Source organism: Coptis chinensis, chromosome 4 (genome assembly GCF_015680905.1).
Source record: "Coptis chinensis isolate HL-2020 chromosome 4, ASM1568090v1, whole genome shotgun sequence".
Taxonomy (NCBI): Eukaryota; Viridiplantae; Streptophyta; class Magnoliopsida; order Ranunculales; family Ranunculaceae; genus Coptis; species Coptis chinensis.
Window position 1 is genome coordinate 15,012,479 of NC_141459.1, and position 18,510 is coordinate 15,030,988.

Consider the following 18,510-nt stretch of genomic DNA (forward strand, 5'->3'; position numbering starts at 1 on the left):
CTTGACATGGCCACATAGAATTGTCTATGACTGAAATTTGATGTTCTCAAATCAATGTCTCATTGAATGCACATTCAATTTACTAATTGTCATGGCATAAGCTAGTCGAATGGGGAATTGTTGCCTTGATATATAGTTTGAAAGGCAACTCTAAATGTGAGGGATCCAAATATATTATTTTTGGGATGAATACCGGATTTCTAGCTTTCTCACCAGCAGTCAATAGTTTGGTTTGAAAGACTTTACTTGCACAATGAAACACCATAAGTCGTGTCCATCTTAAAGGTACTCATTGACGTGCCTTTTGCACGCTTTAGATTGAAAGAAAATGTCATCTTCGAAAATAATCAATTTGATTGGAGTTGCATGATAGACTACTAATATGTAGATTTTCAACCAATGTACGATGAAGACTTTAGTCACCATAACATGAAAAGGGATGGAGAGCGAGAGCGGGAACATTAAAGTGTTTAACTTGAAACGCTATGTAATCTAAAGCGTCTTCCAAGCTATGCTATCAATATCGGCCGATTAATTGTATATTGCTTGTAAACCGATAAATTTTTACCGATTGAGTGAGTGATTAATTGGCCGAGATGACCATTTCTCACTAAACCAAAAAAAAAATCACTGAAAATTAAATATCGGTTCTCCATCCAAAAAATATACATAAAATTAACAAATCGCATCCAAAAAATATATGTAAAATTAACAAATTGTTGGATTCTTAAACCGGATTTATAATAAAAGGACATAATCAACAAACAAAGCTAAGGGTTTACTTATTTGATCATCCTTAACAAAAGTTAAATAAACAAATTATTGTATTATCCCAATATATTATCTCTTCTCTCCTCTTATTTATTTAAATATTTAATATAATTGTTGGGTTTGATATCTTTGTAGTACTCTAAGATTGAGTTGGTTAAATGTGATTGGATCGCTAATAACTATTTAGAAATATTTGATATGATTATACTATTATAAATTTTGAAAAGGGCCAAATATATACATTCGGTATATCATATCTGATTAATCGCATATCACCCTCGACCTATTAGCTCCGAAAACCAATTTTAACTACCTTAGCTTTCAAGCGCCTCTTATATAATATATAAAATATATTTAGTTATTTTTGTATTGATGATATAGATTTTTTTTTTTATTAAATGACATATTTGCTAAGAAAATTGAAAAAATGTTCATTAATTCAATAATAACCAAAGTCTAATTTGCCTCATTCAAAATGCTACCACGTGCTAGAAGCAAAATAGTTACCAAAAAAAATAGTACCACGAGCCAACTTTTTAACTTTAGTTGGGAACAAAAATAAAAAAATCAGAAGCAGTAATTTACTTGACTTTATTCTCCTCTTTCTTCTATCTTTGTCTCCATCTCAAAAACCCAGTGGCTGAATTAACAGACGGAAAAATCTCAAAGCTTAAAGCTTAAAATGAAAACTAAATATACCATAACAGGACTTGAACCCGTGAGCTACCATTGATGGAACGTCTGTTTACCAACCGGTACGCGCATACAAATTTTAATTTCTTTTAAAAAACACGCAAGAAAAATCAGCACACAATAGCCGTTTGATTTCTCTCAAATCGATATGGGCCGTCTTTTGTTTGTTATTTTGTCCTGTAGTGCTAAAAAAAACCCTATCTTATTATATAGACTGGAATTTAACCCATGGCTATACCACTCTAGCCATATGGTCAAGCAATCTGGTACAAATGCTTCTAGTAACTAAAGCCAAATCTTTACTTTTAAAAATTTTGTCCCACAATTCTGATGGATGTACATGTGTAATGTACCATAGAAATTTTCTAAGTGCATGTCTATCAATCTTACCAAATTTTTTGAATTAAAATAGCAAAAAACATGTTATTGCATTCCTACTTTACTTAAAAAGATAAGTAAATTGTTTAAAGTACAATAAAGTATACTAATCTTAATTATGAGGTACATACAGACCATCTAATAGAATGGTTTTAGTAATAGAATGGTTTTAGTAGTCGTTTTTACAGTTGAAAAGGAAATGAACAAACATATATGCATGTAAAGAGTCTTTGGAGTAGAGCATATGATAACGGTTAAAGGGTGGTCTAGTATGATGCACAAATTAAATGGTATTATAAAGGACCAACACCACTATATATCGCTCATTATATAATCTAGTACTAAAGCACCCAACATTAAGCTGACCAAGTGCCGCATGTCACAATGAGCTGACTGAATTCACCAAGTGTATTTTTTGAAGCACCCAATTTCTTTTAAGATATGACGATAATTAAAGGGGAAAGAGAAAGAGTTTAGAATGTGTGAATAAAAATTGCAAATTAGGGAGTTGTCATGGAAGTGGTAGTTTCACCTTATAGGTATGGAATCCATCCATATAATGATATAAAGTACAGTGCTGGACTATTGGATCAAGTTATAGGCAGTGACGTAAGTGTATGTGTCTTGGATTATTCAGCTTGAACAATCCCAAATTTTTATGGTTAAAACCTTTCAACCAGAGTATAACCGAAGCTAAAATAGCTTAGGTAGCTATTGATCACACACATCTATAGTCTGATCGAATTGGTACCTAAAAAATATAAAAACCAAATAATAATGATCTAACATTGATAATTAAAAATAAGTCACAAACATATCACGATACTAAAATCAGTCAATTGGCTGGAAGGGTATCTCCAATGAAACCTATTGTTTGCGGCAATAAAGCCTTGAACAAATCAGTGAAACAGTTCTTACCCTATTAGAAATCATCGGAATAGTCTCCCTAATATTGGGAGCTATCGTGGTATTTGAATTGATGGGAAGACATGTTCTGGGAAAAGCTACCATGGGCTCAGGCCAAGATCAAACATTTTTGCTAATAGATCAAATTACATGTGTTTGCGGAAGCCAAGGTTCGAAGGATATCTCCAATGAAACCTGCTATTTTCGGCAATAAAGTCTTGAACAATTTCCACTTAAGGTTCCAAAACACCTGAAGACCAAAAAAGTTTTTTCTTTTCGTAAGAAACCGATCAAATCAAATTTCTTTGTAAGCAGTCGAATATTTAGAGAAGGAAATAAAATGTTTACTCATATAAGCCTTTTTTGTTGGGTTTAATGTTGGGTTTGGTTTAGCTTTTCTTTTTGGATTGGAAGAGCTTCAATCCGAAAAGACTGCTTTGGTTTGGGTTTAATTTAGTTTTCCTTTTAGGGTAGTAAGAGTTTTAATCTGGAAGGACTGTTTTGGTTGTTTTTAGTAATACTAAATAGGACTCTTAAAATATTTTTAGCACAAATCCTAAGAAAATAAGGACCACCACTTAATCCCTTATAATTTTGCTTAAAAACTGAGCTATTTTGTATTATATATATTTACTAATAGTGTACATAGAAAATTGGAAGCAATGTTTGTCAGTGTTGTGTTTGCCATACAAATTAGACTTTTGTTACTTACAAATTTGATTGATTTTTAGAAAAAAAAAAACAAAAAAAAAAAAAAACAGTTTTCATGTATTGCTAAAGGACCTAGGCCTGGCTCGAATCCGAACTTGTCCATTAGGACCCATAGCTAGTAAATTCGCAGACGACAAAAATTCAATATGGAAATTATTCGTCAAAAACTCAAAATTTTGAATAATAATACATTTAAAAATTTTGCCAAAAAAATGAAAAAAACACCAAACATACACTTCGTCTTTTATACGCATATAATACAAAAAAAACGGATATATTTTGTTACATTAACCACACATACATAACTCAATTTTTCATTTATATTTACTTGCTAACACTTTAGTTCTTCGATATTCTTTAGGTATGAAAGGTTCTAACTTAAGTGGATTTTCAAAACCTTCCATTTTGAAGTTGCATCATACCTTTTATAGTACATTTTTTTCATTTAAAAAATACGGACTTTATTATTCGGCAATTATAAGCCTGGATCATAGAATTCGTATATTAATCTCTAAGTTTGAAACGTTCGCCTTATTATTCATATTATACATAAAAATGTATAAAACGGATATTAAACGCGAATTTACTAGCTATGTTAGGACCTAGACCAGGCGTAGACTTGAAAATTCATATATGTTATGGGGCGGGCATGGACCTAGGTGTGTCCTGTTTAGGTTCGGTTCGTTGACAACCCTACATATAATATAGCTAAATAGATATCTCTCATGTGACACTGTAGCAACTAGCAAGAACGAACGTTCGTATTCTAATCACACGGGTGCCAGATGCAAACTGTTGCCTTATTGCACAAAAGATGTGTGCTCATTGAACTCATGCATAGCCCAAAACCCGTATATCCAGTAGTAAGGTCACCATTTAACTGTAAATACCCCAATGAGATATTCATATAAGAAAGTGCTACAACAAAGGATATATAGCATAATATGACATGTCGTGGCAATTAACCAAGAGTGAATAGTGTAACCTTATTTTCGGAATCAATAGATTGGTCAAGAGGAACAATTCCAGGCCAAAATCATTATCAAGGACATCTTGTTCTCAAAATCACTCACAAACCCAATTTTCATGAATAACCCAGAAATCTAATTTTCAGGTGAAAATAACATTTAAGGACAAATAGTCCGGATTTGAAATTAATATATTCTGATTTTACTTTTTATGATGCTTTGGTATGAGCAATACCAAAAATAAGTGAAAATATCGTCATACTTCATACATTATGTTGAGGTATGAACATAAATTGTTCATAGCTTATGTTCATATACCAATAGGTGTTTTCTTATTGATCATACAATATGTTGAGGTTGTTTATACCTCAAATAGGTATGGACAATGACTTCAATAGGTGTTCTCACTAATCATACATTATGTTGAGATAAGAACAATCGTTGTTCATACTACATACACAGGGTATTTTGGTTAGGGTCGGTTATTATTTTTTTTTGTTTGTTTTTTGCAATAGAGGTAAATGTGACTTTTTATCTCCAGGGCTGTTTTTAAATTCGTGTCAGGAGTGTACTTGTCCTAAAATTTATCTAAGCCACTGCGAGGGTAAAACCGGAACAATGAGTGAATAAGTTAAGGGGCTATTTGTTTTTTTGGGTTAAATTATAAAAGGGTCTTATAAGACCATGTGTTATAAGAGGGTCTTATAAGATGGTCTTATAAAGTGGTTTGTTTTTTATTTTAAGTTCCTCTTATAAGCACTTGTAAAAATAGAAAAAACAAATACATGACATCTTATAGATGGTTATTTGACAAATATAACCCTACTTTACATCACATTTAACTTGAATATATTAATTTGAAACAAACGTATAGTTTGATTTTCGGTTTCAAATCAATTTTAATAATTAGAATATCGATTTTAGGAAACTACTTTAATTGGCGGTGGTGGTGGTAGTGGTCTTAATAGCACGGTGGTGGTGGTAGTGGAGGTGATGATATTGGTTTTAATAGCATGGTAATGGTGGTGGTAGTAGAAGTGGTGGATGTCTTAATAGCACGGTGGTAGTGGTGGTGATAGTCTTAATAGTACGGTGGTGGTGGTAGTGAAAGTGATGATATTGGTCTTAATAGTACGGTGGTAGTGATGGTGGTGGTGGTAGTGGTGGTTTTAATAGCACAGTGGTGGTGGTGGTGGTGGTGGAGGTAGCCGGTGGTGGCTAGGGTAATAGAGTTATTTGGAAAATAAGATAATGAAAAAGGAAGAAGAGAGAAATAAGGCTAGGGATATATGGACGGGGGTGTTTGAGTCATTTTTCAAATTATAAAACTTATAGAATTGAAGTAGATCCAATTTTGGGGAATATCAAGAAACACCTCTGTAACGAAACGCTCTCCTGCGGCTAAAAGCAGCTCCCCTATCCTTTGTTTCCCCCTTCCCCTTTGATTCCCCCCCCCCCCCCTACCTATCTCTTGGTCCTTTCGAGGGTCTAGAGTTTTTCACAAGCTTGGTAACAAGTCTTGTCTCCGATAATACCCGCATAGGGGTGTTTTTTTTGGGACTAAGTGTAGTTAGAAGTGGGTTTCTTCCCTGGGCTCTGAGAAGCTAAGATGTTAAGAGAAAATCCAGTAGAAGACATGGCTGATATGCTGGAACAAGATGGGCTGGCTAGAGCCAAGATAGAGAAACTCCAAGTGGAGATGGGCAATCTCTTCTGTTCAAAAGAAAAACGAGTAGTAGAGATTGTAAGTAAGAATAACGAAGACAACACCGCTGAACAGAGCACCTTGATGGGTAAGCTGTATGGAGGCAAATCTATCTCTCTACAAGATCTTGCAGATGAGCTACATCAATGTTGGCAAATAAAGGGGCCTACAAAGATAGAGCTGGTAGCAAAAGGATACTACAAGATGGAGTTTGAAGAAAAAAAGGAATTGGACCATGTTAAGGAAAATGGCCCTTGGTTGATACAAGGGTTCATATTTTCAGTTAAGAAAGGGATTCATACCGACGAGGTGGCAATTGCAAAGAAGTTTGATCTGGTGGATTTATGGATCCAGATCTATGGAATCCCGAGAGATCGAATAACAGAAGAAAATGTTCGGAGTGTGGGAGTCATACTTGGCAAAGTAAAGGTTATGGATCTGTGCTGCCAAAGGGAGTTTCGGACTCCGGTAGCTAGGGTAAGGGTACGCATGGATATAAAGGAAAGGTTGATGAAAGGCTAGATTTTCGAACAGAGAAGGGGGAAGTGATCCCAGTGACCTTTAAATATGAAAAATTTGAGATCTTCTGCTATTTTTGTGGATGCATAGGGCATGATATTCACTACTGCAATAAAAAAGAGATATACAGCATAGAGATGCGCAAACATGGATGATCCCCCAGAGATATTAAAAATAACTTCTCGTTCATGTTGAGAGCCAATGTCTTCTTCAATGGTGAGGCTAGCACAGGGCCAGTTTCTGTTACTATATCTGGAACCCCAAGAAAACCAAGATCAGATCAGATTCCGGCCAGAAATAGAAGTTCACCGGGGAAAAGGCTATGGTATGGAGTAGGAGTGCTGACATCACCACTATCAGTGGGAACGGTAGAAAGTGTATCGGATGTCAGGGGCAGGAGTACGGAGGTCAGAGAGCATGAAGTACAAGAGAACAGAACGACTAGTTCAGAAGCTGAGGTGGAAGGGTTAGTAACCTTTGGAGGGGCAGGTTCAAATTATGGAGGCCTTTTGGTGCAAACTGAAGGTCATGAGCAAGTAGGGCAGACCCAAGCCCAGGAAAAGGAAAGAAAAGGCCTTAGCCCAAAGCAGTTAAGTGGGACCGAGACCAATAGGGGAGCTGTGGTGGTTTGGAGCCCAGAGACTGAGGCTGCGAGAATGGACCTAGGAATAAGCCATAATGAAATAGCTTTTGAATCTGGTTTGTTGGGAAAAGGAGACCAGATGGAGGGTCGCGATAAGGAAAAGGAAAAGGTAAGATGCCAAGCTGTCGTGCTAGGGAGGCCAGCTATGAAGGGTGGCTATATGGGGAAAAGAGAAAATCTCTTGGTGGATCACGCCTAGCCGTTTTTGGGCTCCCCCCTTCCCCAAACAATCATTCCCAATATGGAGAAGTGTGAAGCTGATGGGAGAGATCACGCGTCTGCTCCAACAGGTAATGGGAAACCAAACTTCACCTTTATTGGGTCACCAAAACGTGGGAGGGGATATAAAACTCTTGTTTCAAAAGGACAGAGCAAAGGAAAATCTAAGAGAAGGGTGAGAGAAGTGGAAGGGATCAGTGTGGGAAGTAAGAGGAAAGTGTGCGGTGGGTGGGAAAAAACTGTGGCAAGGATGGATGATGAGGGATGGCGAAGGTATAGCTTAAGAGTGGCGGCTAGACACTCAAAAAGGGCTAAGAGAGAGGTAGACGACTTGAGAGCAAAAGGGTTAGGCCATTTGCTGATTCCAGAAGAAGCTCCAATCATAGCTATATCTAGTGATCCAAGGGAGTCAGTGGAACCAAATATTTCAAATAACTCATTGAGCTCTAGTGGACAATTAGAAGAAGGATGGGGTCCAGAAATACTAGAGGAGGACATACCATCCGATGCTTTCACAGATAAAGAAGAGGATGAGCCAACAGAAGAAGAAGATATGGATATGGTGGTGTTCAATGCAAATTCCCAAGACGAGGTCTCAGTGGGGAATGCTCCTCTGGACTTGACTCATGGAAGTCCAGATGGGGGTGGGTATGAATCTAAAAGGAGTTTTCTGGAGCAACCAACACCGCTGGCCATGGATGATTCCACAATAATAAGGGGAAAAGTGAGTAAAGGAGAGCAAAATGAAAATGATGGAAGCAAAATAAGGGGCAGAAGTAACTCAAGTGGATACAATGGGGATGGGAGCTCAGAGGAGGAGAATTCAGGAAAGGAGGTTAGCAGCAAAAGAAAGCTAGGGGAAACTAACCATGGAAAAGATAAGAGTGGGGAAAGCAAAGAGAAAGCAACTAGCAGTGGGGACCTATGCCTGTCTCCCCCAGGGTTCGCGGTGGCTGTCCCATCACAGCTACCTTGGTATCCATGATGATACACACCTGGAATTGCCGGGGGATCGGTACCACCACGGCGGTTCAACAACTAAAGGACCTAATAGGGAAGTTTGACGTAGATATAATGTGCTTATCAGAAACTAAGGCCATTAATGAGTACATAGAAAAGATAGGAAAGCAGTTGAAGTTCAGTGGAGTTTTTGCGGTGCCAGCTAGAGGTTTAAGTGGGGTTCTAGCTATTCTATGGAAGGAAGGTGTAGAGCTGGACATTTTGGGAGCATCTCACAATCAAGTGACATGTAAACTTGCAAATTATTTTCATAATGATCCTTGGTATTTTACTTTTGTGTATGGAGAACCGATTGCTAATAACAGAAACAAGGTGTGGGATGAACTGAGGGAGGTAGCCCCTTTAGTTCCAGGCCCCTGGTGTATGTTTGGGGACTTTAATGCTATCTCAAGTCTGGATGAAAAAATTATGCAGAATCACAAAGAGCATGCATGAATTCAATGGCTTCATAAATGATTTGGGCCTAGTAGATTTAGGTTTTAAAGGCCCCAAATATACTTGGAGTAATAATAGAAAGCCAAAAGACCATATAATGGAAAGGCTGGATAGAGCTATGGCAACCCCTAAATGGCTTGTGGCATTTCCTAATGCCCAGATTAGAACTTGGGCCAATGCTATTTCAGATCATATCTCATTGTTCATTAATCTTGAGAAACAAGAAGAAAAGCTCCTCAAACCTTTTAAATTCTTTGATATGTGGCTTCAGCATGAGACCTGTCTGGAGGTCATTGAAAAAGCTTGGAATTCTATTGAGCATGATCTCCCTGACAGGAATCTTGTGAAAAAACTGGATAAGACTAAGCTGGACTTATCTATGTGGAATAAACATGTTTTTGGTAATATCTTTACCAATATCAAAGCTACCCAAACCAAGCTTGATAATGTGCTCACTAAGCCTTTCAGCATTGATAATTATACTAAAGCAAAAAGGCTTAAAGATGATTTTCTTGAGTGGTATAATAAAGAGGAGGATTTCTGGAAACAAAAGTTTTCCAATTCCTGGCTAAAAGATGGGGCCAGGAATACCAAATATTTCCACCTCTCTACCATCTATAGAAGAAGAAAGAATACCATTACTAAGATCATAAATAATGAAGGGGAGTGGACTGAAGGTAGGACTGAGGTGGGAGCTTCTTTAAATATATCAATATTTCAGAGACATTTTCACCTCAGATCACCCTGAGAGGAATGATCATATCCTTGAGCTATTCCAACCTTGTGTGACAGATAAGGAAAATGAGATTCTCACAGCCATACCTAGTAGTGGGGACATCTGGGATGTGGTTAGGAAGATGGGGAGTCATAAGGCTCCTGGGCCTGATGGGTTCCAAGACATTTTCTATCAAAAATGTTGGGGCCGGTATCATAGGGCCTGCTGTGATTGCCTTTGTTAAGGACTTCTTCATCCAAGGAATCCTGAATCCTGGTATGAATGAGACTCACCTCACGCTGATTCCTAAGATCGAGAATCCTGATCATGCCTCAAAGTTCAGACCCATAAGTCTTTGTAACTTTGGGTACAAAATCATCTCCAAGCTTCTAGCCAACAGACTTAAACGTCTGATAAATAGAATTGTTTCTCCATTCCAAGGGGCTTTTATCAAAGGTAGAAGTATAGGAGATAATGTGGGCCTAGCTTGTGAGGTCTTCTACAACATGAAGAATATGAGGAATAAGAATGAAGGTTGGATTGCTCTCAAGCTAGATATGGCCAAGGCTTATGACAGGGTGGAATGGTCCTTTATTGATGATATTTTTGAGAAGTTGGGTTTTAATCAAAAGTGGAGGCATATGATACAACAATGTGTATCTACTATGTCCTTTCAGGTCATGTTGAATGGGTCCCCTTTGGATAGGTTTAGTCCTGAAAGAGGGGTTAGACAAGGGGATCCCTTATCCCCTTATATGTTCATCCTTGTTTCTGAAGCCTTATCTAGGATGGTGGCTAGAGCTGAGCAAGGGGAGAAGATACATGGTATAAAGATAAAAAGGAACTCCCCTGCTCTAACTCATTTGTTATATGCTGATGGCCTTATCCTGTTTACTAAAGCTAGCATGGCTGAAAGTGGGAATCTAAAAAGGATTTTGGATGATTATTGTGAGGCCTCAGGCCAAAATATTAACTATGAGAAATCCAGTATCTTTTTTAGTAGGAATGTCTCCTACAGACAAAAGATAAGGATTAAAAGATTCTGGAAGGTAAGGAATTTTGCCCCTAAAGAAAAGTACCTTGGGGTACCTATCATGCTGACTAGGAAAAAGTCAGAAGACTTTGATTATCTGGTAGATAAAATCAATAATAAGATTAGAGGGTGGAAGGTCAAAATCCTGTCACAGGCTGGGAGAACAACTCTTATCCAAGCTGTGATCCAGGCCACCCCTCTATATGCCATGTCAACTTATCTGCTTCCTGTGGCCTCATGCAAGAAGATTGATAAGGCATGCAGAGATTTTTGGTGGTCTGGAAACCAAACAAAAAGTGCTCACACCATAGGGTGGAAGCATATATGCCAACCCAAAAGCTCTGGAGGCTTGGGTTTGAGAAAAGCTAGAGATATGAATAAAGCAATGCTGGCTAAGCTGCCACTGATGTGAACTCTCTTTGGACGAGGACTATGTTCAGTATTTATGGAAAAGGTTGGATAGGGGATGTGAAAAAACCCCCTGACAAGGCTTCCTATTTTTGGAAGGGCATCCATAAAACCTTTAATGAGATAAGTGGTGGTCTCATCTGGGCCATTGGTGATGGAAATTTCATCTCTATTATGAAGGACCCATGGCTTATATGCAATGGAACTCCTACGACATTGGAGGAGTTAGGGGTGGAGGTACCAGCTTGGCAAGACAAAGTGGTCTCTGATCTGTTTTGTACATATAAGAGTGGCTGGGATGAGACTAAGATTAGTCAAAACCTAGATCCTATTATATGTAAAAAGATCCTGGAGGTTAATATCAGGCCACAAGTGGAGTCAGCTGATAAGCTGAGATGGGAAAAAGACAGATATGGCAGTTGCACTGTGAAATCTGCTTACCACTTTCTCCATTCTAAGGAAGAAGTGGGGAAAAGTTCCAGTTGCAATCCTATCACTCTAAGGCATATTTGGAAAGCCCCTGTCCCAGCACACATACAGTTATTCCTGTGGAAAATGTATATGCATGTGCTGCCTATGGGAGCTACCCTTGCTGAGGGGCACATGATAGGAGAGTTCTCTTGTCCCTATTGCCTCAAGGAACTGGAAACTACAGAGCACATATTCTTTAATTGTGAATGGGTAAGAACTGTCTGGTTTGGTTCACAAGTAGGGGTGAGAATCCACAAGGAGCAAAAGATGTTGGTCAAAGATATACTAGATCAGGCAGTGAGGTGGTGTTGCAATAAGAACAATGAGAAAAAGCTGGCTGGTACCCACTTTGTGTTCATGCTCCAACAAATCTGGCAAACCAGGAATGAAATCAAGTTTGAGAAAAAAAAAAAAGGCAAATCGAGAAGGGATGATCAGGAAGAGCAGAGAGGGAGCTGAAAAATGCTACTTGGCATACAGAGAAGAATTCCTCAACCATAAATCTATTCCAAATATAGATATTATTCAGCTTGAGGAAGTTTTCCACAGCATACCAAATGACAGCATAATAATTAGGTTTGATGCATCTTTCTGCAGGCAAACTGGATGGGCTAGAGCAGGAGCAATTGCAACAAATGATGAAGGGTGTATAGTGGGGGCTGCTGTTAGGCGTTTCAAGGCTTTGGAGGCAGCAGCGGCTGAGATGGAAGGAGCAGAAGTGGTAGCCATTCTGGTAAAGCATCTGGGAAGCCAGACTTTTGTGATTCAAGGGGATAACTTGGAAGTTATTGGAGCTTTACAACAAAGCTCTTGCAGATGGGAATGGGAGGCTGTAAAAACTTATATAAACTCTTTGTTATCTGGAAGTAAGTCTTATGAGTTTAGATGGATCAGTAGGACCTTTAATGGGGATGCTGACTTGCTAGCTACATGGATACAAAAGCAGTTAGGAAGCTCAGAACTTCCAAGTTGTATAGTGGCCTCAAACTGCTATCTTTTGGTCGTTTGATTTTGGTTAATATATAGTAGTACGAGTTGCATCAAAAAAAAAAAAAAAAAAAAAAAAAATCCAATTTTGGTACTTATAGAATTGGAGCCTCTTATAAGACATTTCTAGTAGAATGCCTCTTATAAGAGGCAAAAAACAAACAAAAAAAATGTCCAAAATCACTAGTCATCTCATCTTATAAGAGGTTGTAAGACCTCAAGGTCTTATAAGATCCAAAAACAAATGGCCCTAAGCCTCGGAACTAAAAAAAACAAGAAAAAGAAAAATGAAAGAAGGCCAGGGTTTCACAATGTTCGGTGTTTGAATAGCGATCTTCTCTCGCTGTCTGATTTTCCAGGTCCATCTCCAAAACTGCTTACTCTCGTCTTCTTTGACTTCCCATCACTGCTGCTTTTCTCTACTGTCTAATTACTTTATGACGTTTGGTGAAAGTATATAAGTTTCTTGTACTTAAACATCCTATAACTTTTGTTGTTTATATAGGATCCTTTTAACCTGTTAGATTTGCACTTTTCTTCATATTATCCTTGTCTTGTAGCTTTTAAAAGCAACAAACTGTTTTGTTTTTCACACATCCTCAGTGTTTCCCTCAATATCATTTGCAGAAGCACTTGCTGAGAAGAATTTTGACTTGACTTTTCAAGTGATTTATGAATTCACTCTTCCAGGTCAATTATGTCTCGACTTATTTGGTTAACTTACCTTCATTGATACCTTCAGGATTTTCTTATATCTCATGTAAAGTTTTCCAACTTCAATTCTTTGTATACAGCTGTTGATATCTATGCTGGAGTAGCGGCATCGCTTGCAAAGAGGAAGAGGGGTGGCCAATTGACAGAATTTCTGAGAAATATTAAAGGAACCATTGAGGATGGTGACTGGGACCAGGTACTGCTAATGTCAACATTCTGTGGGATATAGGGTATATGCTGGAGTTACGGACCTGCAGCCGTCGAGTTAAATTTACTCCCACTTTAGAGAAATTTTTTTTTTTTTTTCGATAAACCAATATTTTTCATTCATGAACTAAAACGATTACAGCAAGCATAAAAAGTTACAAGGAACAAATAACATAAAATATAATTGTACAATAATATCTAATCCGCCACCAACAAACATGGGATGTTTTTAGCTGTATCCACCTTATACCAAGATCCATTCAATGCTCAAATCTCCAAAATGTCACTACAACGGGCGCGGTGGTGGCTCGACATTAATCCTTGCCAAGGCATCAATACACCGCATTAGGAGAAAAGAAAACGAAACATTAAGCAAAATGATGAAGGGATAACTCAATGAACACAACCTTAACACTACATGTTTCCAATGTTGAATTTGAAGCAATAAACTCTTGATTTACTGGCTGTAAAGCATATTAGATCTGCAAAACAAAACCAAAACCAAAAAAAAGTAGACCGCCGATCTATAGATTGGTATGTCTTATGTACTATCACTACTTTTTCAAAAGAAATAAGAAAAAAGTAAGAAGTTTTTTAGTTTTTTCTTCTTCTTCATTATAAAGTTGTAGTTCGGGACAAAAACAAAGAAATTGGGGTTATAGATAAGGAAGATGGGAATGATTGAGTGATTTGAGTGCGGAGGTAAGAGAATGAGATGTTATATACGGGTCACCCACTTTAGAGAAAATTTGGAGTTTATAAAAAGAAATAATATGCGCATATATAAGTTTCAAAATGTCATAAGCTTTTAGTCATAAGATGATTTCTTATAAAGTTGGTATGTCTTAGGTGTACTATGTACCTTGTACCGTATGGGTTTATTTATCCATTACACTTTCGCCTGGGTTTGATTATTTCCAACTTAAGGGCAAAAATTTACAAAACATGTGAAGGGATGATCAAACATTAAGGAACAAAAATTACATGCACAAATCCCAGAGAGTAAGAATTCATGTGCAGAGAAATTTTTAGTGTTGGTACTTTGTCATTTTCCTTTTTCTCTTCTCTTATGATTTACAGTTAAAATATGTTATAACCGATGGTCCACAAGAGGAGGACATTCGATTATACTGGGAGTCTTGTAAAGGAACCCTAGCCACATTATTTCAAATCTTGCCAATGATGAAACATCAAATACTTCGATGAAAATATTTTTTTTTCCGTCCTTCCATTCATATTTGTTTCATTGTCTTGATTACTTGGTAAACATAAGAGTTTGTTTTGTACTTCCAGTTGGTTGAAATGTATTAGTCCTATCTGGAATTGTGTAGCTTCTGGGAGCAGCCATTAATGCATATGCAAATAGGCACAAAGAATGTCCTGACCGGCTGATAGATATGCTAACTAGCAGCCACAGGTAATGATGTTTTCTTTTAATACCATAATTCTTCTTGGTAGCTTGCTGTAAATTTAGGAAACAATGAATCTTGTATGAGATGGAACATTGGTTGGTTACTTATTCAGTATTTGATGGCCCATCTTAATGGGTCTTGCATGGAGATGGGTTGAAGTAAATCCTTTTTTATCTCCTCATCATCAAGATCATGTACAGAATTCGGATTGCCCCAGAGTTTTTAACCAACTCAAACATTTCTTTTTTAGATTGATAGTCTAATTGTCTAACACAAGCATGATTTTCTTATTTCCATTTCAAAATCCTTTCTTTATGAATTTGGTAATATGATTTGGGCGCGACTACACCACATGGCCTAGCACAAAAAACCCATCCGAAGTCGGCTGTAATTGGCTGGTGGAGAGAGAGAAAAGATGAGAGAGGAGATAGAGAGAGAGTTTGACTTGTTATTTTATTTCCACCAACCAATCACAGTCGACTTCGAACGTTTTTTTTGTGCTGGGCCATGTGTTTTAGTTATATCCATATGATTTACCAAAAAATTTCTAGGAATAATGAAGATTAAAATAGATAGATAAAAATAACAGGAAAAAAAATGAAAATAGTGCCACTTTTGGGCCTGTGAAAATTCATTTGCGTGTGTCATGTACTTATGGAACTCACACACAAATGAGTCAATTGCTGTGTGGGGAGATGAATCATCTACTACGAATATACCAAGTCATAATCTTTTTGTTTTAATGTGAAATGTGTAGCATAGACCCTAATACTACAGCTAACTAGCCTATAATATCGAAACTGTTAAGAAAAAGGGAAGGTTGTATTGTAAAGTAATAGTGAGGTCAAATAAATATAAATGTTTATTTGAAAAAATAAATAACTCTGCCACGGTCCATAGCCGTCGCAAAAGCACTTCTTCCCACGGTCGTTCACTTTACCCGCGGTTAAATAACAACCAGCCAAAACCAAAATTCACGACGCAAACAGTAAATCCCACGAACTAAGACTGTAGGATCCCACAGACTCTAACCGTCGGTAAAATTAATCTGTCCCCACGGACTACAACCGTGGGAAATACTGACCTTTTCCAACGGCTTTTCTTACGGTTTTATGCCATGGCAATACTGATAGCAATTATCGACGCAAAGACCGTCACTATTGGTGGGCTTTACCGACGGTCATGACTGTCAGCAGACCATTTTCGACGCACAAAAAGCCCACGGTCTTCCGACGATCCAAAATCGTAGGAAAAGAGCGGGAAAAACTCTTTTCCCCACGGTTTTGGACCGTGGCATAAAACCTATATTCTTGTAGTGTCCATTTGAACTAGTAGCCTTTATGTAGTGTATTTGCACACTGTACTATATTAAATTTTATCGCTTTACAATCTATTGAACCTAACTACTATCTGTTTTTGTTTTGTTTTTCTTTTTTATAGATTGAACTTAATAGAACGAGGCTAGGATGGCTGGATGGATGGATAAGCTAGACATGAAACGATTTTCTGGCATGGTGTTGGGTTTTATTTTGTTGGTTTTGTAAACGTTTAAAGTTGTATCTTGGTTGGTTGGTTATAAACTAATGTCAGATAATGAAATTATTTACTAATGAAAAGAGTTTGTTGAGCAACAACTATGTCTTCTGAGTCCCCCTTTATGTATCATGGTAAGCCGGCCTCCATGGCTATATAAATGGGAGGCTTACACTAGGCTTATTTTAGATTTGATTGAATGGAAGTGGTACCTGATGCAGTGATATATTGGAGGCCTATGGGTTACAATCTCACTTCACCAGTGTATGCTGCCATATTTTCCCCTTTCTTTATTTATATTCTTTACTTTAGACTTAAACTCTTGTAATCTCCTACCCCTTTTCCCATACTTAATACAATTTTGAGCTCACTTGGCAAAAAAACGATGCCAAAATCTACAGTGCGCAGGCTTGTGAAATGGATAACTACATATGTAAGACATCAGACCATTAGCTATGCAACAAATATTTATGACCACTCACCTTGAAACTCATCTAACTCTATCGACATTGACAAGTTAAGTGCTGATGTCAGAACGGAGTTCTCATTCAGAAAAAAAAATAGTGCATAAAGTCCAGAGTTTTGTTCATAATAAAAATGATCCATAATAAACCAAGTGTGAAATATTAAACATTACAGTATGCTACATTGTATTTGTATGTATTATCCTTACTTTTGCAGATCAAAACTTCCAGTAAGTAATAATGGTGAGAACTAAGTGATAATAGTGCTCAACAGGATGGTATATGGTATGTAGCATTCCAAATAATTGATGTTATATAGTATGTATCATCCTTACTTTGGCAGACCAAAATTTCCAGTAAGAATGATGAGAACCAAGTGATAATGGTGCTCAACAAGATGATATATGGTATGTATCATTCCAAATAATGGATGCTATATAGTATATATCATCCTTACTTTGGCAGACCAAAACTTCTAGTAAGAATGGTGAGAACCAAGTGATAGTGGTGCTCAAAAGGATGGTATATAGTATGTAGCATTCCAAATAATGGATGTTATATACTATGTATCATCCTTACTTTGGCAGACCAAAACTTCCAATAAGAATGGTGAGAACTAAGTGATAATGGTGCTCAAAAGGATGGTATATAGTATGTAGCATTCCAAATAATGGATGTTATATACTATGTATCATTCTTACTTTAGCAGACCAAAACTTCTAGTAAGAATGGTGAGAACCAAGTGATAATAGTACTCAAAAAGATGGTATACGGTATGTATCATTCCAAATAATGGATGCTATATACTATGTATTATCCTTACTTTGGCAGACCAAAACTTTTAGTAAGAATGGTGAGAACCAAGTGATAATGGTGCTCAAAAGGATGGTATATGGTATGTAGCATTCCAAATAATGGATATTATATACTATGTATCATCCTTACTTTGGCAGATCAAAACTTCTAGTAAGAATAGTGAGAACCAAGTGATAATGGTGCTCAAAAGGATGGTATATGATATGTAGCATTCCAAATAATGGATGCTATATAGTATGTATCATCCTTACTTTGGCAGACCAAAACTTCCAGTAAGAATGGTGAGAACCAAGTGATAATGGTGCTCAAAAGGATGGTATATGGTATGTAGCATTCCAAATAATGGATGCTATATACTATGTATCATCATTACTTTGGTAGACCAAAAGGATGCTATATGCTATACTTTGGCAGTTCATTTGAAGATCTACAACATTATCAAAAATCGTTTAGAATGTAATTAAATTCATAACAACTTTTGAATTCATAACAACTTTTGACAAGGTTAAACTTATTCATTGAAGCTGATTTTTTGTGGAGGTGTTCTTCATCATGTGATATATCTCTCTACAAAAAATTAGCCCTCAATTCATATCGTAGGTCAACTTTTAGGAGTGGACGGAGTAACTTTGGAGTCATTATAAAGGTGGAGTTAATATAACCATTCCCGTCAACAAAAGGATATATATCCACCTATATATCTTGGTTTATGGGGTACATGATATATTGCTCGAATTCGATATTTTCGTCCTTGCCCCAAACTGATTTTAAAAAAAAAAACA

The 18,510-nt window shown here is 37.1% G+C and overlaps 1 protein-coding gene across 1 annotated transcript; it reads left to right on the forward strand.

Annotated features, from left to right (window-relative positions):
• The first annotated feature begins 12,792 nt into the window (after positions 1-12,792).
• Positions 12,793-16,549, forward strand: LOC147502109 (uncharacterized). Its single transcript, XM_086607064.1, has 5 exons — positions 12,793-12,941; positions 13,210-13,272; positions 13,377-13,492; positions 14,835-14,920; positions 16,356-16,549. Exons 1-5 carry the CDS (start codon positions 12,827-12,829, stop codon positions 16,378-16,380), a joined length of 405 nt encoding a protein of 134 aa, XP_086463190.1. The 5' UTR covers positions 12,793-12,826; the 3' UTR covers positions 16,381-16,549.
• Positions 16,550-18,510: the final 1,961 nt, after the last annotated feature.

Coding starts and splice junctions, on each gene's coding strand:
- LOC147502109 (XM_086607064.1), top strand. CDS start 12,827: ATGGCCCTAAGCCTCGGAACTAAAAAAAACAAGAAAAAGAAAAATGAA. Junction 12,942..13,209: donor CTCGCTGTCTGATTTTCCAG/GTCCATCTCCAA, acceptor TATCATTTGCAG/AAGCACTTGCTGAGAAGAAT. Junction 14,921..16,355: donor ATGCTAACTAGCAGCCACAG/GTAATGATGTTT, acceptor TCTTTTTTATAG/ATTGAACTTAATAGAACGAG.